The 24,461-nt window shown below is 39.0% G+C and overlaps 1 protein-coding gene across 5 annotated transcripts in view; it reads right to left on the bottom strand.

The window, feature by feature from the left end:
• TULP4 (TUB like protein 4) overlaps window positions 1-24,461 on the bottom strand; it is a 147,023-nt gene that overhangs the window by 28,485 nt on the left and 94,077 nt on the right. For all 5 annotated transcript variants that reach the window (XM_083856579.1, XM_083856576.1, XM_083856577.1 and 2 more), the window contains 4 exons: window positions 21,215-21,343; window positions 20,738-20,899; window positions 4,751-4,931; window positions 2,143-2,277 (listed from right to left, as the gene is read on the bottom strand). In XM_083856579.1, coding sequence (XP_083712705.1) covers window positions 2,143-2,277; window positions 4,751-4,931; window positions 20,738-20,899; window positions 21,215-21,343 — 607 coding nt within the window. The remainder of the gene's footprint in view (window positions 1-2,142; window positions 2,278-4,750; window positions 4,932-20,737; window positions 20,900-21,214; window positions 21,344-24,461) is intronic.

The raw sequence follows: 24,461 nt of genomic DNA on the forward strand, positions 1-24,461 counted from the left end.
AGAAGTGAATCAGTGGATCAGTCACCCCTCAAAACTACTTTCCAGCCACCAGAGGCATGTATATCAGCAAACCCTGAACACAGAGCACTGTAAATGTGCAACAGCTCTGCAGGCAGTAGTTGTGGCTAACTAATACAGTCAGTAGATGTAGCTCAGCAGTTCTGCAGGTAGCAGTGCACTGAAAATCATGGAGTTAAAAAGCACAAATTCAGGATGTCCTAGGTCTGACTAGGACTGGCAAAATTACCAGGACTGTTCAAGCTGCATGAACAGAACTTTTATTTGGGTAATCACGTTATCAAGGTCTGTCAATTTCCTCTGTCAATTTAATAGAAATATTGCAAGTAAAATGATGGCTTTGCAGAACAAGTAGAATATATATATTCTATATATATTAAAATATATTGTAACTGCTTGAAATAATTTCATAGTTGCCTACTTTAAAAATACATTGAGTAGCCTATAGCAGCCTATAAAGGCAAGGATACCTGCTGCAGAGACCACAGAGCAGTATTTTGAGATTTTAAACACAAACATATGAACAAGGACTTGTAGACAATACTGAAGACCATACATGGTGGTTTTGCATATTCTTGCCTGTAATAAAATCCAGTAAAATTTAGAGTCACTTGAAAAAAAAATGAAGATACAGGAAGTGTGAACAACTATATAAAACCAAACATAAAATACTTTCCACTGTACAGTGCTTAAAACAGCAGACAGTGATATCTCAATCATCTTTCTCTGTCTCACACAAATTCCCAATCCAGCTTCATGTTTTTTGTCTACTGATGAAAAAAATGTAGTCCAGTTTATAACTAATAAAAATATTCCTACCCTATCTAGCACACTGATATTTTGCTACAGGAGGGTGACATACTTAAGGGATCTTTTTTGCACTAGTGAAAGTCAATGGTGAAAGAGAAACAGGACAGATAACCTCAGCAAGATAGAGCCCTGCAACTCTAAACAGAGAATAAGACGGAGGTTTTTTTTCTCCTACTGTTCCCAGTCGAAAGCTAGACTAAATGACAACTCGAGACTCCTCAGTACCCTAATTACTCTAATATTGTAGAAATGCTGAACAGACCCATTGGTGATTATCACAAGAGCTTCTTTAGGTTGGCCCCAGCTTTCCACACTTTTGGTACCCTTTCAGCTGATGTTTTCTGGATTGTAGAGTTGTCTCACGATGCTGCATTTTGCCACTCACACATTTCTTGTGTAGGCACAGATGGAGAAAGGAATGGAAAAGAAACCTCAAAGGTGATGTTTTTACCTCCTAAGACTACTGTACATAACAGATCACCCAGAATCTCTGGGGCTGGTGTTAGGGCAATCTTCTCCAAAAGCATCTCACTATTTCAGAACAGCTAAGAGTTTGCTCCAGCAGCCTAGTTCTCTTTTCGTCTAATTTAAAACTAATTTACCTGTGGAGATGAAAAAGCTTCGGTGGAACCTATATTTAAATACGTGCCTATGTGCTGTATTGAATTAAAATGTCTCTGCAGGCAAAGCACAGTAAATTGCACTGAGAGTGCTGGCAAAGTAAAGGACACTTTTAATAGGTAAGAACAGTAAAACCTTCAATGTGAGTTAAAGATTTTACATGGAATACTGACTGTACAAACATTCATGCACATCACTTAGCAAAATGGTATAGTAATTAATCACTGGAATTTTTCCTCTCTCAGAATAACTTGCCTCTTGACAATTAATAATTCTAGGAAGTTTTCAATAATTGTAAGAATCAAAGCAGCATTGCAATTTATACCAGGTTACCAAAAGCACAGAAGACCTTGTGAATTAGACATGCAAAGAAAGTCTTATGTAGCAGAGATGTTCACACAAAGCACCATAATCATATTAATGCGTTCTGCTGGAAAACTGATCAACTGCCCTACAAAACTGCCATAAAAACAAGATCTCAAAAATATTGTGAAACATTTTTTCAAACACAAGAACTCCATCAGCCAAGAGCTGCTCTTTCTCCAGCAGGTGTCACTGCTGGAAATGGCAATAACAGCACCGAGGGCTCCTGGGTTAAAGAGTGAGAGCCACAAAAACATAACTTATGCGCACATCATCAAAATACAAGAAAAACAGGGCATAGGAGCGGGAGAAATGGCTTCTTTTTCGTACCTTTCAACCCTGAGCGGATGATAGTAGGAGACAAGTCATCATAATTGTTCATTAAACTGATGTCTCCTGACGTGAAGCTGACAGTAAGTAGTGGCTTGGTGTTCTGCACCGGGACTGGATATGCAGCTGGTCCATCTGCAAAACAAGGCTCTGAGTGAGAAAGAGGTAAACAACCAAAAATAATCACATCCAGGACAAACACACTGTACTTCAGCCTACCACCATCAGGAGCTGTTCCAAGCCTCTCTACCTGCTTATTTCTCCAACATTTGTGGGCACAAGCAAAGCAGGTTTAGCTAGTTAAGCTTCTCTGTTTCTGTGAAACCTCAGTGCTTTTAATTAGTCCATTTTTACTGCAGCATATCTGCAGCGATTCATGCATACACTATTACGTTACATAGGGGTGTTTTTCAGTCTTTCTCCATCCTCAACTCCCCAAAGTGACAAAAAAATTGAAAGCCGGTGCCTTAGAAGGCTTTCTTGGAATCCTGGCTTAAAACCAGCATGATGAACAATATAATGACATTTAAAAAAATGTGATTTGTTCTATACACTTTTTTCTTGGGCAGGTCCTGGGGACTCCTCCTGAAGTCACACAGAGACATTTTAAGAACTTTTAAGAGAGCATACTGACCTTTCACAAATTACTGCATTCTAAATGTCTTGGCAGCAGCATGAAAGGTACCTGCCATTCTGCATAACAGGATACAATGCACCCAAAAGTAGAAGTGAGCCCAAATGGAACACTTGGCTTTAAAAACCATTTCTGCAAAGTCTCTGGTCCTCTGAGCTCGTTTTTCAGCGATTCACTAAAATTCCATTGTTTAAATATTTCATGACCAATTTTGCCATCTGTAGCTTTTGCTGTTTAACTCCTTCCGTTTACAGTTTCTGATGGGAGATGCCACTGGTCCCTCATCAAGTGCCTCTCAAGGCCCAGACAACATCTTTCCAGTCAATGAAAATGGCAGAACAAGTTAAGAGTAATATTGCTTCCTGAATTTGTAAAAAAGCTGATGAGAAAGGATTTTGGAGAAGAATGTCTAGTAACTAGCACCTCTGTGTACATATAATTTAATAAGAAAATCCCATCAAACTTCTAGTCCTTCCTACACATCTGTGTGAGTCAAAGGCTTGTTGCCTCTGAGAGGTTTATGCTGCATCTGCTCTAAAGAAAACACATCATGTTTGGGTAATCATTAAAATAGGCTTGTAGGCTTGTAACGAGTCCACCCACCTCCTGACTGACTCAGAAAAAGCTAACACATTTGGATCATTTAAGTTCTCATCTGCAATTTCACCACCCTCCAACTGGAACCTCAGTATTTTTAAAAACACACAACAAAAACCCAGGAAAAATCCAATTTATTGTTGTTGTCTGTCTTGCTTTAGGAGCTTGCTAGGTTGAAGTTTGTTTCTTTCCTTCTCAGGTAAGAAATATTACCCAGTACCAGAAGTGAGGAACAAAAGCCAAAACAAAATTCAGTTTTCAAATATGCTAACATTTTACCAGGTGATCAGATTACCTTCTTCAGTATTTGTTAAATATATAAGCTTATTATATAGACACATATACTGGAAAAGGTAGATTTTTTTGGTCTGAATTCAAATTAGTTAAAACTGCAGAAGTCCTCAATTCAGAGGTTCAGATCCAAGATGCAAATTCAGAATTATTTTTGAATAATTGTTATGTATTTAAAATTTTCACTGTAAAATCACTGTTACATAAACTTAGTTCCTAATTTAGTTCAGGCTTTATACACTGGAACACAGGAACAGCTTACCTAGAGCTTATAAACGGATCAATCACACCAACAGGAAGTATTATCATTACTTGAATGAGAAGGGTGGGACTGACTGTGTGTGGACACCTAGGCCTCATAAGTCTTCTCAAGTGATGATTACCAAAGACTTTAAAACCAAAATATTTCACCAAACTAGTTGCATTGAGACTTAAGGAGAGGGAAGGATTTATTCCTGACTCTCAAAACTGGCAATGTGCTCTGAAGCACATGAATTAATAACTCCAGCCAGCTCCAGTCACTCTGCTTCCACCCCGTGTAATTGCAGAAATATCTTCATTTCTTAGCCTTCTGTGGTATTTATGGAACTCTTTATGTCGGGATTAGGAAGGATGGGACTGTAACGATGAGCATTACAGAATCCTATGAAACAGAGAGAAAACTAAATACACAGTACTTAACTCCATGTCTAGTACTGCTGTCTTTTTAGATGAATCTATATAATAGTGCATTAATTTCTGTAGCTGCACTCTGACTATCTCCATACACACAAACCACTGCAATCTGCTTATCAGTGAAACCTGATATGTCCCTGTCCACTGTTATTCATTCACCCTCACTGAAAACTTACAGAGCTTTGTGTGGTACTCTCATTTGTGCAGAAGGAGGCAGAGCAGCACAGATGAGGTATGAACTGCAGCAAGGCTGGTGGCAGAGCTGGGAACTAACCCACCCTCCCACACCAGCTCTCTGCTCCACGAGAGCTTGAAACTGTGGTTTTGTAGGGCATGACAGTGCCCTGGCATTCGAGATGTCTTCATGAGCACGTGCAAAGCTGAGACAGAAGGATGTGCACATAACCCTACCCTGTGGTGGGGAATAGTCGTCAGAGTCCGTGTCGCTCTCGCTGCTGTCCTCCACCAGGAAGCTGGGGTAGTTCCAGGACATGTTGAGGATGCCATCTGACTCATGAAGGAGCACGTGGGCCAGCATTCGGCCATGGCAGTCCATGACAATAACCTGCCCATCAGCAGTGCCAAACAGTACCTGAAAATAACACAACAGCCCTCAGTCCCACCAAATGTCAGCCATGGGGTCCTCCTTCAAATGGATCTTGTCATTAACTAGCTACACTGGAAATTAATCAACAGCAAAGCAGTCATGGATGTGAAAAGGTGCCAGAATAGGACACTGCAATTAAAAATGAACATAAAGAATAAAGTTAAAGCAGCAGAGTCTACAGGTAAGTTTGTAAAATCTGTAAGCAAGTAATGTTTCTTGGTGAATACATTTCATTCACTTTAATATGAGACATTACACTTTATTTGAACTTGATCATTACCACAATTAAAGTGAGCTGACAGAAAGGCTACCACAGATTCTTTAGTATTCTTGGATAATACAAAAACTCCGAAACCTGGTGGCAGAAATGGAGGTGTGCATCAGTCATAACAATATCAAAAGACACAGCTGACAAAAGTGAGCTCCTAGCAGAGATTTCAAATGGCTTATGAGAAATAGAAAGCTGAATAGAGAAGGACAAGTTATTCAGTTGATGAGCTAAAGAAGATGGGAGAATACCTTCAAAAAAAAAAAAAAAAAAGACAAAAGCAGTATGATCAGTCACCTGAAGTAGATTATCATGGGCCAAGGGGAAGGCAATGTGCTGCACATCCAGGATGAGAAGACCACCCACCATTTCAAAAACAAAAAACAAAATGGGTAATCCAAGCTTTTTCTTGCCCTTAAACAGCTCCACAGCCAATCACACAGACTGAAGTCAGACTGACTGGAACCTGCAATTTCTTTTTTAATAAATTCTTCTTGAGCATTCAAGAAAGTTAAGATCCTGTATATTTGATGAATTTTAGGAAAAAAAATCAGGAAATAAGAACTAATAAATCCTAAAGCAATAAATGCATTAGCCAAGGCTGTTGCTGCTATCACATAATTCTGTATGAGGCAAATACACTTTAAAGCAAGTTTAAAAGCACCCATCAACTTGAAAACTAGCCAGCATTAAAAATGAAGCTAAAATGAAGGTCAAATCTTACACTTGCTCTTCTGTCTAACATCTATTTCTAGTACTTGTAAATTTAAGGTTCTAACAATTATATGCCTAGATCAGAAATTCACCTAGCCTTGCATCTCATCTTTAAGAGTGATCAAGTGTTTGGTGAAGAGTAAAAGAACAGGATGCACTGAGCAGGCATCTTCCCTGCACACTCCTGGAGCTTTCAACAAAAAAACCCAATCCCTTTTCTCTGATAACTGATCATTTTATCTGGCAACCTTTAGCTCTTTACACTGAAAGAAACACGAATAATTGTTCCCTACTTACATTCTTAACATTGGTCACAATTTTATAGACCTCTATTATCTAATTCCCTAGTTATCTCTTTCCTAAGCTGAAGAATCATAGCCTACTTAGGATGTCCATGTACAGTTGCTCAAATCCTGCAATCACCCTCAGTGACCTCTGCTGTCAGAGGTCTTCTTTCCTATCTTCCCACTGAGAGGCTGTGTCAGCATTCAACATTGTATTGTATCAGACTTATACAATACTAGTCCCCAAGGAAGCAATTGTCATTATTGCACTTTTGAAAGTTTCAAAAAGGAAGTGTGGCTTCTTAAGTCTTACTAAAAAAACCCAAAACAACCCTCCACCAAACCAGAATTCTTTTTATGATCAGCATAATGAAGGTTGTAAACTAGAATGGCAATTTAACAGAACTTTCCATAACATCATTAAAATCTTAAGAAAAACAATGAAGTTGTTTCCCATTATCAAAAATATTGAAAAAATCAGTATCTGGCTGCCTTAATGGTAATCACTACATGTTACAAATATTTTTGTATTTTTTCCCTTATGATACTCTTCTTCTACTTGTATCATCACATCTCCATTCACGCTGTTCATTATTTCCACTGTTTTCACATGAATGATACAGTGCACAGCCACCTTCACTATTCACTTTCAAAGACAAAATCCTACCAGTTGTCACTGTTAGCTTCTCACACCACTCCCTACAGTCTACTATAAATTAGTTTTGAACTAGTCTCCTAAAAGTTCTATAACATTTAACAGAAGTGATGAACCTCTATCGTTTCTGAAAATAGCGGTAGAAGAGTCTGCCTCCTAAAACCGTGCAGAAACATTTTATAATTGGGTAGGAATAAAATCTTTGGACTCATCACTCAACAGTTCAGTCTCATCTCAATCTAAAGCTAATTCTTTTGAGTAGCACTGCCCTCAAGTAATTTAAAATTATGAAGTACTCAGTAATTTCCAATTCAGAACAGCTGCATGCCAGCATCTTAATTCTTGCACTGGAACTTGGGAGAGCTCTTTAGCAACCTAGAAATATTAGAGGGCACACTTCATCTCTTCAGCCAGGCTGTAGGTTTCAAGGAGCACCTTTAAGTTTCAGGGTTATTGTAGCAATACAACCTTTAAGATGAAAGCATTTATCAGCCTGATAGTCCTGCTGGCTGAACTCCTGCTGAAGCTGTAAAAATGTCTAATGGTGTTATCATCCATAACATTACTCAGGTTATAAATGCCACACTCAAGCTACTTATGTCAGATGAATAAAACTCTCTTGACCTTCAGACAAAAGGTTGAGCCACAGGATATCCCTAAAGGATCTAACAGAGAAATTAAGAAGTTACATTTTAGATACTTTTTTGTGTGTGTGTGTTTGCAGATCCAGGAGGTCAGACAGAATGCTGGAGAAAGGGAACAAGTTACAGTGGTTTGTTAACTCTTGAACACAAAAGCTAACTGATAATAAGAGTAATTAAAAAAAAAAAACCCCAAGTACTTATTTTGAAGTGGTTCTCTGGCCCCTTGTTCTGTTCTTCTCTTGACTCAGCTCCTCTCCTTTCATACTGCTTATTATTACAACTGATCTTTCATGTATTACCACTCGCAGAATTGCATTTTCAGAATATGGAAAATCTGATAACCAAATACCTGAAATCATCCCATACATTCTGGATGTGAGTCAGTACCACAACATAAATACAGTATGTCTTTACAAAATATTAAACATAACAAAGCCTACACTACAGTGAAGCTGTAGCTGATTAAAAGTCACCCAGATGGAGGGTTCCTGTAGTGCCCAGATGTTGTGTGCTTTGAAGGAGAAACTGTGATCAACAGCACTGGGATAGCACACACAGTTTTCTAAGTGTACCAAGAGTTGAAAGGTGGGTTCAGTTCTGAAACACAAGTGTCTTAGTTCTCCATGAAACTGAAGCTTGGGGTGATTCCTATCTGCTATAACAAATCTGAATACCTGAAAAATGCCCTTCTCTGGAATGTGCTGACCTCTTTAGTCTATGTGCTAACTTGAGATGAGTTTCACAACCTAGTTTCGGTAAATTAATAGGTTTTTCAACTAAAGATTTTTGAACTATCATCCATGAAACTTAGCATTCAAGATTGCAACCCCCTTAAATGCCCAATACATCAATGACACTTCAACTAACAGTCTGAAATCCACCAATTTCTACAAGACATATGGTAAGCAGAAGATGGGTTATTTTGCTCTGAAGCATTCCTCTTATGAAGACATGAATATTACAACAGCCAAGAAGCTAAAAATTCAGCTCAAGAGGAACAGCTTGGGTGAGTTGGGTGGCTTTGTTACATACGGATGCATTGTGCTGAACTCCACAGTTCCTGTAAGATCTGCTGTGATGCTGCAATGCTCTGGACCAGACACAGGACCAGAAGGAAGTGGTTTGGCAGCACAGAGATCCATAAAGCCACAATGGAGTGACCAAAGACCTGGTACACTGAAGGTCCAGCTCAGGAAGCCCACTGTTTTGTATTTTCTAACAGTGGTGCTTTTTTTGCACATAACACATTTTGTTGCTATTTAATTTGGTTTAATGTAAGTAAAGTGAACTCATCAACAGTAAGAATGCTCAAGCTTTATGATAATTGGAATACATATGAGGAATAGAAGGCAGACTTATTTCCAATCCCAGGTTTTGGTTGTACAAACTGAACAGTCAATACTGTTAAAGAAAGATATTGATAAAACAAGATGCCTCTCTTCATGACATTTAGTACTAACACTGAAGGTTTCTAATGTTGCTGGTTAAACAAAACTCCCAGGAAATCTAATCAATACATTCTCAGAACAGGGGCTGTCATTCTGTGTCAGGGAAACAACCAAACCTCTGACCGAAGCTGAAGTTGAAGCATTAGAAGCTGGATTTGCTATAGCTGCTGGAAGAAATATAAAGCCATTGGAGGCTACTTTAGGGTAGCACTTCTATAGTGAGATATTCCAGTATTGTGGTACTGGAATGCTAAAAAAGGAACATGTGTCTGTTTTAGTCCTGCTGGCTCAAGGTTTTTAACAGATTCTCTCTGACTTTTTACAAAGAACATGCATCTGACAACTCACAAATGCAAAACAACTCATAGACTCCATTAATTAAAACAGCATTGAGAATGAACCTAGCAAACTCCATCCTAGTACAATCTGATTCTTAAAACCCTAAATTTTCGCATTCAGACAGAACTCACCTTGTAGGACTTTGCAAGGTGCATGAACAGATTGCATCTAAATTCCTGGATACACTGAAACATTCTGAAAATTAATGTAATCTGTCATGAAATCTTAAGTGCTCTAATCTTCCCTAAGATGTGGCTAAGCTGTCAGTAACTCCACTGAGCAATTTCTCAAGTTACAGATCTTCCTTCTCCCACAGGACAGGTAGCAGCTTTTGGTTTTTAACACTCTCCAGGGTTGTACTTCCAAAGTTTGAAGGATTCCTCTTCCTACTCACTTGGCAAACCTTGTCCTTTCAGTATTTTGCTTTACTCTCTGCCTTTGTGTGTGTGTGTGGCACACAGTCCTGCTGAAACCTTGGTGCCATCACACCAGTCTGCATCAATGCTGCCACTTAGCAACTTGCCCTGCACAGCTCTGCACTCACAGCTGCCTCATTCTATGTTTTGCTTCACTGACCTTCACTTTCCCAAAATTTAGACCTGTCTTTATGCTTTCTTCTTCCATCTCCTCCCCCATCTGCCCCCACAGGAAGAACTAGGCACCTCAGAAACTACACTTTGCAGAAAAATGCTAATAAGGTCAACTGTTTGCACTGTCAGAAGGTGCTGAGCAGTTTAAGGAAGCTGAGTTAGTTCTGTTTGCTCTGATTTAGCCACCTGGACAAACGTTAGTACTTATGATAGGAACAGCCTTCACAGTTGTCACCATACTGCCATCATAGTAATAGAGATAAATTTATTTTGCAGATTCAAAATTAACTGAACTATAAAGGGATAAATATACAGAATCATGGATCAACTTTCTATTTATGCAGGTAGGCTTAGTAACAGAGGAAGTACAGGGAAAATTATTGCCTTTAATTATTTTCATTCATTAGCCTAACAAAAGAATGTCAGTCTTACCAAGGCTTAACTACAGAATTCTGCAGTCCATTTTGATGTAGTATTAGCATTTTGCATTGCTTGGGCTTTTATTCTTTACTGTTTCTCCATCACAAGGCAGGAGACAGTGCAGCAAACTCCTCTTAGGATACATTAAAAAGTGAAAGTTTGTTTTTTTCTCAGTGTCATATTTCTGGCTTTCTGTCTTTTTACCTCAAAATACAGAGAGAAATAAAGAAAAGCAGAGTGAAGGAGACAGCTAATCTCCTGATGAATACTTTTTATTTCCATTAAAAATTCAGCCACTGTAAAACAATTTCTTGAACTGACACAAAAAGAGACATCACTAAAAATCACATACAAGCTCAGGGGGAAAGCACTAGATTTTTATTGACTGCCTTTATGTCCAAAAATCTTAGAAGACTCTCTGGTTCCTTCAAACATGAGGAGTTACTAGCCCCACACATGGCTGGTACAGCCCAGGATTGTTCAGCTAACTGTATATATAAACATACATATAGCAGTGAAATTCTCATTTGAGGCCACTGATACTTTCAAAAGCAACACTGGCTTTGTTATCTATTTTTAAGCTTGTTCATTCTCTCTTTTACACAGTCCATAGGATCTACATAACTATTACAAAGCCATCAAATGAGAAGACAAAGTAAATCCATCAGAGATCTTGGTGACAAATCCATTTAATAAATACTGAAATACTAAAAACTGGGGATTCAAACTGCACTGACTGTATTTCTCTCTAAAATAGTATAATGTAGCTGAATATCTGTAAATGAGATACAGTCTTGCATGCCACTTCAGGAGTCAAAAATACAAGTAGTCTTAAAACCAGGATCTTAAGCTATTAACTACTCTGGATATGTCAGGACAGAGGCAATTGTCCAGGCAAAGATGCTGTATTCTGGCAAATTACAGAAAGATCTATTATTATACATTCTTGTAATTATACATGGACTAATTCTGACTTGAGTATTCCAGGCACACGTTTCTATTTTCTATATTCCTTCTTGATTCTCAAAACATTTTTCAAGAAAGCATCCTATAGCAATTAGATTTTTAAGTGAAGAGTTGCCCTCCTATATAGTGTTCACTGTATGATATGCCTCAGTTTACTTAAAATGTGAAAAAATCACATTTGAAGCAGCATGCAAAAGGAATAAAAGGCCAACAGCTGAACACCTTCTACAGAACATCTTCTGTGGCGATTAACCTGGACAGGACTCCAAGCCTGAACCACTGAACTCCCATAGTAGAAGTACTCTGGAATATTCTTCAAGCAGTTTGTTTTCTTATTCCCCACAAAACTGCCAGAAAAGTCTGTCTCTGAAAACACACATTCTTCACAAATATGCAATTATACACAGCAACTAAAACAACATCTGGTGGGAAAATGCAATTAGTTTTACCAACAACCACTCAATCAGGAAAAGAAGTGAACTGATACACTTGGCAGTCTCCTGCATTATTCCCAAATCAGGTTTTAGTTATTTCCTGAAAGATATGTTGACTGCTGAAGCTAAAATCTTATTCAGAGCTTTAGAAGTCTGAAAGTTTCTGCTGGGGTTTTGTGGTTTGTTTTTCTTCCTAATTGAAAATAGTATTACTTAGAAACAAGGACAGCACTCTCAACCAGTGAAAATGCAATACAAAGCAGTTTAGAAGCAATGTCCTTGCTGTTTTGATTTTCATAACATAGAATCAAGAAGCCCCTGGGTTAAGCTATACACTAATGGAAGTTAGTTAGCTCAATTTCTGCTCTCTCCTTCTAGGTCTTTGGTGCTGGCAGAGAGCAGTAACTCAGCGTGGTCAGGAAATACGTGGAATGGGTGAGGTCAAGTGTAACTGAGTCAACATGGAGTCAGGCTGAGTAATAAACTGTTACTGAAGGAGGCACTGAAGAAGAATGACTATTCTCTTAAAAAGCAAGGAAGGATTAATTCCTTTTCAGTTTGCCAACAATCCCTCAACATCTGAACGCTGACAAGAAACTGGCTCCTGGACAAAGAACAGAGAGCTCAAGTTGAACCCATGCAGGATGAAACATTGATGGGAAAGGTTTTGGAGAATAAAGAGATATTGTTCCCACTTTCCTTTGGTATACTATCTCTTTTTGTCAAATCAATGGAAAGACTATGTGATATCACTTTCCCAAAATATCACCTTTCCTCTGCCATTTACTATGAAACTTGGCCTTACTTTCCCAGACAAAACCTAGTGCAGAAATCCACAAATATCCTCCTCGAGATTCAATCACTCTAATCCCTGTTTTCTGCACCATGGTTTCAGACTATTCACAGGCTTGAAGACATCTGACCCAAGTTCAAGACTCCATTTGGCTCCTAGTCTTCTCACTAAACTTCCAAAAAATTGATGGATTAAGTACCAGTGATGATAAAGTTCAAATCAATCACACTGGCAGCTACATTTCTTTTGAACTGAAAAGACCACAAAGCTCTAGATGAACCAAAAGGATCCTGGGGCCAAAGCATTCTCAGCCAAGTGGTTTTGGCAGTGGAATAATGGACTCTTCCTGATAAATGCTGTAAAACCTTCACACAGTTTGGAGAGTTTTCCCTCAGTAAGAATTACACTTCCACTCACGTGCCCTCTCCTGACCAGTTCAAAATCTGAACAAACAAAGCAATTTTTCTACCCTACAAATGACTTCTCCTTAGAGAGCACCTTCCTGCAGAAGGTTCATTTTTTTCCCCAGACTGCCTGAAACACAGCGTAAGTGCATGCTGCTCCCTTGCAGAGGTGCACTGCAAAACCTCACTCTTACTATTTGCCCCAGGGCTGAAGCATAGCACAGAGCTTTTCAAAACCACAAGTTCAAGTAAACACTCCCTGTCTCAGAGAACTGAAGACTTCAGGCTATATAAGCAAAATCTTTCTGTAGAATTGCCAGCAAGGTGAGAGGAGAGGCAAACGACTTCTTTCTTCCTGACACCTCCCACACAGAGACTGGTCTTGTTTCTATTTGCACTCATCTTTACTTTGCTGACTCAAACATTGATGCTTCAAAAATGTAAAACAGCACCAGTTATAAAAATGCTAAGTGGACACATTGACTGAATAGCACAAGTTTTCGTCTCTCCCTCCATCTCTGCCTTGTCACTGCCATCAACATCCTTCTTTCCTGAGGGAGGAGAAGACATGGTGGAATGTGCAGCATTTAAACTTCAGATTCCAGTCAACTAAAATAGCAATATTGCAACCTGAGAGTCATAGGGAAAGAGCTACAAGGTACACCGTTGAGGCTGATCTGTACATCCTAGTACACTGCGCTTCCAAAGGGATGTAGAAATTCATTCAGGCATTTGCTTTTTGCACTAACAAACATCAAATACTCTGTCTACAAGGACAGGCAAAACGTTAAAACAGTTGTATTACTCCTTTCAGACAGAGTCATTAGGAGAAAAATTTCTGTGCAAGACTGATCTGAAACAGCCTCGACAGAAGCACTGCAGGAGCTACTGAGAAAACGAGCCACGATGCCGTCAGCCCATAAACAACCCCCATGTTACAGCTCTCATGACTAGAACAAATGGCAGCATCTCGTTAGCTCTCTCAGTGCCTTGCCTCTGCAGGCTGGATGAAGAGCATCCAGGGATAGATTAGGCAAGGCACAGATGAAGCGAGTGGGAAGAAGAAAGCACATTGAAGTATCACCTTATTGCTCTGTTCCTCCAATTACCCGCTCAGTAACTGTGCAGTACAGACTAGGCTTTCTGGCAGAAAAAATTTGTCTGGAATAAAACCACAGATAGATGCCACAGCTCCTGGATGAGGCTTAGAGGTTCCAGGGAGAACATCCTTGTTGCCTAACCCGAAAACTCAAGGCAAAGCCTAAAAAGTCCTCATCTGAGCACAAAAATCTGCAGTGTAGCTGTGCATTGCTAGTGAAAAAAGAAAAGCACAACCAAGAAATGACACAGTGCACCAAGCTAAGTTTTCTCCTTCCTTCTTTTTGGAAGCTGTATTCTCAGCAGAATGATGCATAAAATCCCACTTGAGACAAAAAGGCAAAGGGAAAATAATGCCAATACAACTATACACTGATAGCAGAAAAAGAGGGGAGGAAAAAAAAAAGATATCTATTATTTAGGAAATAGCAGCACAATATAGCTTGAAAACAAGGTAACAAAAGGAGATGGGAGAAAGAAAGGCAAAATAGCACTTAAAATTCACATTACTTTTCCCACAAAATCTGTCACTATTATGTACCATCATAAAAATCAAGTTCTCCAAACAAAGAGCAAAAACAAAATGTTACTGACTTCCAGCATATATAAATATATAAAAAAAGAATACAAAGTCTCTGCAAAAATATTTAAACATTTTAAGTTTATATAACCCCCCCACAATATTTTGTTTACAAAAGGCTGAAATAGCTTAGCAAATATTTACAGACCCCTTAGCACAAGTAAGCAGAAACCATTAATTTTAATAGCAGGTTTGCCACAAAGGTTTGAAATGCTTCTAAAAACAGACCAAAATATTAGACAGTTAAGCTGTGATGGGTTTTATCTATTTGTTTTATATAACAAATGGATTTATCTTGAAAGACAACGGAAGTCTCCTTCCCCTGTCCTCTTTCTGCATTTTAATGCTGTTGCTCAATTATGCAGCATGCGATGTTAAAATGGTTATATGCAATTTAACCATTGTCTGCAGTCCTTGTGGCTTGAATAAACTGCCTAGTTAATTAATGACACGTCTCCAATGCTATAAAAGCCTCCAGCCATTTTTCCCAGTAATCTGAGTAATTCATCCATCAATGAAAATAAAGCTTTCAGATCTTCCTCAACAACTGTATCTTACAATGCAATTTTGAGCAACCCTAGTCATTGTAACCATTATTTGGTAGTCTGTACATAAAGAATTCCTGGGAGAAAATAATGCAGTTTTGTATGTTAAGACACAAAAATATAATTATTCCCTGGCATTTTTAAGGCTCCTTTATGTGAACCTGTAAATTCTTAATAGGAACCAGAATTATTCTAATAAAGACCAAAATAATTGCTCACATTTTCAAATTTTACAGACTGTAACCTTTTTCATTTTGTCCTTCCTTCTCTTCATTCATAATAATTATGGTAAATAGCCACCTTTCCCCATACTGCCCCAGTTGCCCCTTTGTAGCTCCCTTTCATCGTTCTGTCAACTCATTAGAAGGCCATCTTCAAGATTTTTTTCCAACACATCCAGATGCCTGAGAATAATTAAACTTGACCAGTGTGACTACCATAACAGCAAGGACTGCCCAAATTAAACAACTGCTACAGCACCTGAATAAAACCAAAACAGGAGGATGAATGGGAGCACAAACATCTCATTTCAGAGCCACAGGCAAATGCAGATGTAGGTGAGAAGGCAACAGCAGGGCCTAAACAGATGCAACATTTTCAAACGCTTATCAATTCTATGGTTTTAAGTTGTGTTCTGGAAGCGAGATAAGGCTACTATCCTTACTTTCAGCTTAGGAGCTGTTCAGAACACCATTTCCCTGGAAAGGCAGTAGCAACTGCAAATCATAGCTCACTGATGAAAACTGGGGATCCAAAAGCAGACTGTACTGAAGGGGATTTATCAGGAAAAATCCCTGCCAAGGACTACAGCCATACCAAACCCAAGAACTCTGAGAGGGAAGCCCATGAAACACCTGATGCCACCGGTAACCATTTGACAGCACTTCTTGTTCATCAGCTCCTCCTTCCCTTGAGAGCTGTGGCTACCACACGGCAGCTGCTGGGTACAGCACAGTGCTGATCCTATTCAGGGACATGTATGGCACACGTGCTGTGCCAGCACAGGGATCCCATCCAGCTCCCCTGCTGGGCCCAGGAACAGCACGCATCCCCTTCTTCACGTGGAGCTGGGCTCTGGGCCCCGGGCTCCACCCTGATGCACTGCAGGCAGAGGAAGGAGCTGGAGCCCGCCCCTGCCTCCTGCTTGTCACGGAAAAAGGATGCTGAAGCGTCTCTGTGGTTGCCATGGGAATAGGATGGCAAGTGCTGGGAGCAGGAGTGAGTAACAGCTTAGAAACTGCCTCCCTGCACAACTAGTGCAAGCTTCAAGAGACTTCTGAAAAAACAACATACAGAGCTCCTGCATTGTGTTTGATACAATGCAAATTGTCTGCTGCTGCTGCTCTCACTGTTTTCTTCCAGTGCATTATAAGACCCTTCAGTGCACAGGGTATCTGCTTTTCTGTTTCACCAAGAGCATAATTTTGTCTGATTAGGCACAGATGAGGCTGAACCTTGGGGCCTGTATTTACACATCTTTAGTACCTGGGCATGTTGCATCGCAATGGGACCACGTACAACATTTAATGTTGTATCCAGCAGGATGCAAACCAAATTAGCCTACCTGGTTATATACTTGTTTTCAAAGCAAATAGAAGGAAGCATGCTGTCAAAGTTCGCATATACCTGTACATATACTTAAACCTGTCATGTCCTAGCCAAACAGAATCCTCTCCAGCCCCTGAATTTCCACAAACAAAAGCTTACAACAGGAAAAGGGGAGGGGGAAAACGAGAAATGGGCACTTTGGCTGTCAGGAAAGTCTAATAATTTGTACTAGCAGAGATACAGGGAACAAATATAGGTTACTAGCACCTCCTGGGATATCCAGGAATTAAAATATATTAATTCATTTTCATTGAGGGCTTCCTCTATTGGAGAGTGATTTCCCTTATCACACACAGAAACAGCAACAGAAACAACCCCAGGGAAGTTCAAGGAGTTACACACTATATTGCTAGAAAAAAAGGGATAATCAGACCCTCTACAGTTCTCAACCAGTTCTCTAACAATATCCTTCTCCATCATAAAGAAAGATAACCTCTTTCATGGGCAAAATGTAGGGAGAAGAAGAGGGAAAGAGGGGCCTGAGGGCAGTGGAAGTTGATAGAAAAATGTCACTGCAAGCTCAGCAAACACACAGGAAGGGAGACAAAGCACTGGAAAGATGTTTTGTATGATCTGTGGGTTTAAAAAATCCTCGATTACTTATTGACATTGCTTCTATAATTATAAATAAACCTTTTGGTTAGACAAAAGTAAAGCTTTTCTCACTTATGAAATACTCAATCTGCTTGGTATGTACATCCCTCTTTGAAAAGAAGCATGGGACAATGCTGCAGAATTGTCTCAAGACAGGATACAGCATAGTCTGATATTTCAAATTTATTTTTCATTTCAAATACACTTTTCATCCCTACATGATCATAGGTGAGCCTGCTCACCAGAAAAATACTCCACATGACTCCTACAGCCTCTCATAGCCCTTAAAAAAAAAAAATCTAAAAACTGCAAGGAAGGCACCACTCCCGAGTAATCCCATCCATCCAAGTCTAACATAAGCATGGCACTATTGGCACTCTGCCTGAGAGACAGACAGCCAGGTCTTATAAAATCTTCCATTTGTACATTCCCAGGAGCCCAATGGGGCTCTGGCTTGGTCAGACGTGCACTCTGGTTATTGGGTATAGGAGGAGGAAATGCCTGAACAAGTGGGCCTACAGACACACAGTGAAGTGAGAAAACTGACTTATACTCCTCTAAAATAAACATGCAGGATCACATTCAAAAGGCCTATGTATTGAATTAGATGAAGAAATCCACAGCTCAAAGTCCATACTCAAGATCTGGGTGTGAACTATAGCAGAAATCTGCCAATGACCTTCATGAGAAGTTCATCTGAGAGAGATGATGTTGAGAAAAAGCACTGCAGTCAACCATGTGACTCAAAACACGTTTGTCCCCAACAAACAAGGAGAGCTCAAAAAACCTGAAAAACAACTGAACCACAAGAAAAACGATAACATTCTTTTCCTAAAAGAAAATGCAGAACAATTTTGGCTAGTATTAATAAAACCAGCCGATAACTTAATCAGGGCAGAGTATGTACCAAATCAGTTAAAAGATAGAATTATATGCTCAATTTCAGCAGACTGTCGTCCACCCTGGCCACCTCTCTGGGTGTCATCCCATCTCTACACATTAGGCACTACCTCAAAGGCGCTTTACTTCAAGCACAGTAAGGACACAAATCCAGAGGCCGCACACATTGTCAAACAAGATGATGGTGACATTATTGCAGCTCCAACCTTTCCTTGTCTACAGCAGAAAGGTAGTGGTAGGAAATTACCCCTCTCTTGCAGAGCTGCCCGTAGCAAGGAGTGACAGAGGTGACAGCCTACTGGTGCTGAATATACAGGAGAAAAGATGGTGGAGACAGGAGAAACCAGGAGGATGCATGCAGAATGGAGTGAAGGAGAAAGTTAAGAGAACTGAAGAGTGAGGCAAACAGACAGACTATACTGAGCAAATTTCTATCAGGACAATAGAAAATTGATACTGAACAATACAATCCCCCTGGAAATGTAAATTTTAAAGGTAATCGTGTTAAAGGTCATGGGACCATGGAGTGTAATACTTTCCAGGAATACTTTCAATAGCAACCTTCATGGTGCCAGAGGGGTAACAAAACGAACGATAGAAAAATCTAAATTTAAACGTCAACATTTATCTTTCAGTCACTGAAACAAACAGAGTACATTAAGCAATAGGGAAGATGCTGAAGCTACTCTAGACTAGAATAGTATTCTGTTCTCATTTGCACATATACCAATCAGGAGAAAATTGAGGTAAGACAATAAGCTAGTAAGGGTAACCATTTTCATAAACACTTATTTACGTGTAATGTATGCAACGTCCTTCCTCCCCATTTGCTATTTTTAGTTTGAACTGAGCACAGTCTCTCACCCAGCACCTCTTTGATTCATGTTTGCTCGTGCCTCCAGAGGCAAGTACCTCTAAATATATTTTAGAAGCTCGCTTCTTTCCATCAGCTCCAGAGAATAGTACAAAGATCCATCACCACTTAACATGCAAACCCCTGCAAACCACATAGTTAGGGAGAACTGTGCAGAGCAACATCAAGCTCATGGCTGGTTTGGGTCTCTATTTCAGTGAGTTTGTCAGCAGCAGAGTCTGTAAGTTGAGAAAGTCATTTTCACATAGCTGGAATTGGCCATTATGTTCGAAAGCATTTATCTGGACGCTGAACGAGTGTTTGTTTCCTGGAATAACCACTTATGGAGCATCCAGATTGGAGTACAAACATATTGGCTAAACTGAATTAAAGGCAGTCAGCCACTCCAAATTAAACACTCAAGTGAAGATATTTCCAAATACGGTAGCAACAACTGAGCATCACGCAAGTGGGGTAGCCTCATGTTTAAAACATAGGACTGAGAGCTATTAGATCTTAGCTTCCCCTCCTACTTCTGCTGCTTGTCTCTTCCTCTTGATCTCAAGTAAATTATTTATTGTCAAGATTTACATTTCCTTAGATTCAAAAAGAGGCAGGCAGACTCCCTGGCTTTAAAAAGCAGTGTTGCAATAATTAATTCATTATTCTTTGCAGAGTACACTAAAATTATTAGATACTGCTGCAGAAATGTACATTATTAGTGCTATTATATTCCACTAGCAATTCCCAAAATAACTCTACCTTGGATGAATTTACAGTATTCTAAATTCAGTGGTACCTTGAGTCTTGAACCAACATTTTTCCATGGCAGTGTAAAAGGAAGGAAGGAAAACAGTCCAGCTGTGACCCTAACAGGGTTTCTCTTTGCAATATTCTACACCCATCATTTCCTTCAGCACTGAATTATACACACATACAAAACCACAGTGACAGTAAGCATGTGGATGGAAGGAAACACCACTCCAGTCAGCTCATCAGTGAAAGGCAAGGGACCAGTGTAAATCCTGCAAATGAAACCAGCACCCCAGCTCCAGTCATGCTGTAAATGGTGCTGTGTCTACAATCATATAATCCTTTAGAAAAATGGTAAAGAAGTTGGTTTTTTTTTTTAACTGGCTTTTTCAAAGCTCAGCAAAAATTATTCTTTTAAATTTTATTTGCATAAGGTTGAGACATCTCTTCAACACTCAGTTACATACATTTGCTTATGTGAATGCAAGACACAACCATATCTGCTGCTCGAACTGCTCTTGCTGCAAGTGCAGACTGGACAAGTCTAAACAGAAATGACCGGTCAAATGTTTAATAGTCCAGGCTGTATCTCTGCTCAAATGCATTTATAAGATAGCAACAAATTAAGGGTACAATTAACAGATTCCTGTCTCAAACAACTACCTCTAAATAAGACTGTGTGTGAATCAGGGTGAAAAGTGATGATAGGGAACTTGGTACACTATCATATTCACCTAATAAGAACAAGATTAATTAGATTTTCATTATCAGTGGGAGCAGCAGTTTTTATGGAAACTGATCTTACCAAGTGACCATTTTATTTGGCAACTTTTAAAGAGTTATATTCTATAGCATATCAATGTTACCCAGCTAACACCCCTAAATGCCCCTTTTTCATTACCTGTTGGTCATCTGGAGTCCATATGCCACAGGTGATCTGACTCTCCAAGTTTATTTCTGAAGACCAGTGTCTTTGTCCGCTGACTGAACCGACCAGCACAAATCCATCTCTGTAGGAGATAAGTGCCTGAGTCCCATCATGGCTCCATGTAAAGTCACTCACCTTAACATATCAAAGACAAGAAAATAGATATATGGGCCATGTAGGATTTTTTTCCTGTTTTAATAAAAGGCAGCAGTACATAGAACAAGACAGACCAACTATTAGCCCAGCTGAAGCTCTAATGTCATGGCTACTGGAGAAACCACTGTGCTTGCCAAGTGCCTTTGTGACAATTCTTGCACACTCCTTTCAATAAAGAAATGTTGCATTTTCTTCTGTACTTTTTGAAAAGTATAAAGTAACATTCCTTGTCCCCTTCATTTGGCCTCTCAGGACCGGATTACTCTTGACTGCAGAGAAAACATGCATACCAACCTGTGCCCCACGATCGTTGACAAGCTCCACAGACCATCTGCCTTCATATTGTATCCAAACAAATATTCCTCCATCTGCATCGCAGGTTGCTAATTTCTGGAATGGTTCATTCCATCTCACCAGCACAACCTTAGAAGATTACAAACAAAAACAGCATTACTGAAACTGCACGTTGTGGTAACAGCTATTTAACAAGAACCAGTTAAACAACACTGCCAAATAAATATCATCACATTTAAACCCTAAAGATGCACAAAATAGCAATTTTCGGCCCAGCACTCGGTGCCTCTCAAGAACAGCTGGAATTGTTTTGTCATGGTTGTCAGGAAATGCACAATCTCTCACCGTCAGGCCTTTTTGGAAGGCACTGCACACTTTCAATAAAATCACAGGGAACACTAGAACACAGGACTCCATTATAGAAGCTGCAAACAGGAAGCCCTGCACAGATTATCCAACGCTCCCTCAAATGATTCTCCCACTGTAATCTCAGAGACTGTCAGACTCTTCATCAAATCATCACCTCTTGCTGACTTCCAATAAAGTGGCATGCTCTGCACACAATTTAAATACTCAGATTGAATACTCATATTCAAACAACCCCTGATAGTCTCAAAATATTAAAAAAATAGAAATTTCATAGGAAAGTTGCTATGCTATTGAGTGCAGAAGGAATACAAAGCAGCTTTAGATTCCTCTCTCCACATTAGAGCTATCTAAGCTTTCCTGGAGAATCTAATCAAGTCTAAGCCTACCAAATTGCTCTCTCATTTTTAATTAATAACAATTTAACAAATACAGTATCTCTTGAGACCTCAGTATAAAACTGAAAAAAGCATGTCATCCTAGTGCCTGAAGCAAAAATTAGCAGTAAAACAATTTACCTTCTGTTAGTGACCTTTGCTTTAAAAACTTTTTTTCCAAATTAGTTTTATTTCAAAAACATGCAGATGTATATGGGACACTTACATTCACACACAAGTAAATTCCCTCCCCCAGCTATTTTAGTGAGACAGAGAGTATGCAAACAAAGTAAACATATATTAAATACTCAATTAATAGAGTGTTATTTCAACTACTTAACAAACATCCAGCTGTAATGACACTTTTTCACAAAACTAGATAATTAATCAACAGGCAAAATTTTCCTGAAATATATTTTGCTGTTTACAGAGACAGAGTGATCCTCCTAAAGATTCCAGTCTCAAGATGAGCTCTAAGTGGAGAGACCCTTCCCACTTCACAAGGAAATCAGCAGTCGTTTTCAGAACTAGGATATAAATATGCATACCTAAAACCTAAACTTGACAGCTGAGGGATGACCTTACACTTATTTAGTGAGTGCTACATTTATTCAGAGCGTCAAGGTCACAACTTAAGAACTTGTCTATCAGTGGAGCTCACCAGCCCGAAGCATCAACCCTTGAACCATTAAACGGCCACAGGAAAACCATTTCTTTGTTCATATGTAAAGATTATGGGGAGAAGCGAGTATGACAAATCATCTCTCTGCTGTTACACAGCTTAGAAGAATCCCATTTTAGATTTTGCAGAAAAACACTGGCTTCTATTTAATATAACCTCACAGCTGCACTCTAAGTCACCAGTCCTGTTTCCAGTTGGGCAAATTATACCATGCCCGTAGATGGATTATATCACACACAGCTTTTTAAAAAAATCTTATGTTGGAAGAGCAGTAAATAAAATATTCCATTATAGCAATGCAAGCAGACGTATTTTGTTGGAGGTTTCACTCTGTCCCTTTCACCTAAACAAGAATAGCACAGATTTCTCAAATTTTTGTTTTCATTTTGGCATAACTCCAATGTACAAAGTCATAGTTTCATTCACCCTGAGGCAAAATGGAGCAATGATAAAAGTGTACTTGCCAGCAATGCCTAACAGTATCAAGAAAGAAGTGAAGAAAAACTCAAGGATAACATAAAAAAAAATCTTCATCTTTAAATGCTGGGAGCTGCTAAGGCTAATGATGACCATTAATGAGTGGAAGGTACTCATCACCACTAAAACACCAATCTCTAAACACACACTGCTCACATTTCATAGATCATGCCAAATGAATTCTGCATCATACCAGAATGAATTGCTAGATAAAATTTAGGTAAAAAAGAGAGAACTAGTTGTTCAAGTAGCATGAATGCTTTAGCTAACACCATTAAGAATGCTACCGCCTGTCTTAAAATTGCCTTGTTTAGTCTGGCAAAGATTTGAGATAAACGCACAATTTTATCGACTAGACACACAAATTGACTTTGTAATACAAATTATGGGCAAAGTGACGACAGTTACTTTGTTGTGTTTTGTTTCTTTTTTATTTTAAATAGGAATCATGTTAAAACTTGGATATTTTAATTCAGATTCTGTGCAATCTGTCTTTTTTTAGGTTTGATAAAACATCCAAGAATACATTTGAATGTAAACAAGATTAACTAGAGCCTCCATCCATCTCAATTACATACAAATTAGTAACTTCCAAAACAAACTTATTGCTTTATAATCAGAAATGAAAGCGAGACAATGATTCTTCTATGCCTTCTGATAACAGCCTCGTAAGGAAGCAAATTTGTAATTTGAAAATTCAACTCATTTAAACATGGAGCAAATGTTATTTCACAAGTTCATTTTAAAGATGATGCTGTAATTTACATTTAACATCTGACTACAGATGCTGAGTCCACAACTGCTTTGAATATTACCAATTTCATTTTAGACACTTAACAAGCTGGCAAAGAGACAAAGAAAGGAAGGATTGCCCTGAGTATTAAGATGATTTTTGGCTTTTATGTTGGCTCAAATGTAAAGCATATGAAAACATGTCCCATTGATAGCACACTTAAATAATGCATGAGCTTGAATTACCCCTCTACAAAGAGAAATTTTACTGCTAACCCATAAATGCAAAGATATCATTACTTTCACTAACAGCTTCAACTCACAGAGGACCCATTTTTACTTCTGCCTTTACGGTCCTCTGCTTTCCACTTAGCATCTTCACACAGGTACTGAAGGTCTGAACTGTTTCATCTTGTACTCGAAAGTGCAAGAATGTTAGTACACAAAAATAAGTTGTCTGTGGACCATTCGTGGTCCATACAGCCTTTCTATATTGTCCGATTATTTTTATTTGTTGGTTGATTGTGGGATTTTTAAATTCTATTAATAAATTAGACTTATGGTCATTCTACTCCTGAAAAAAAATGTATCACAGGTATTAATCAGCTTCTCA

This window comes from Zosterops lateralis (assembly GCF_965231275.1).
Source record: "Zosterops lateralis genome assembly, chromosome: 3".
Taxonomy (NCBI): Eukaryota; Metazoa; Chordata; class Aves; order Passeriformes; family Zosteropidae; genus Zosterops; species Zosterops lateralis.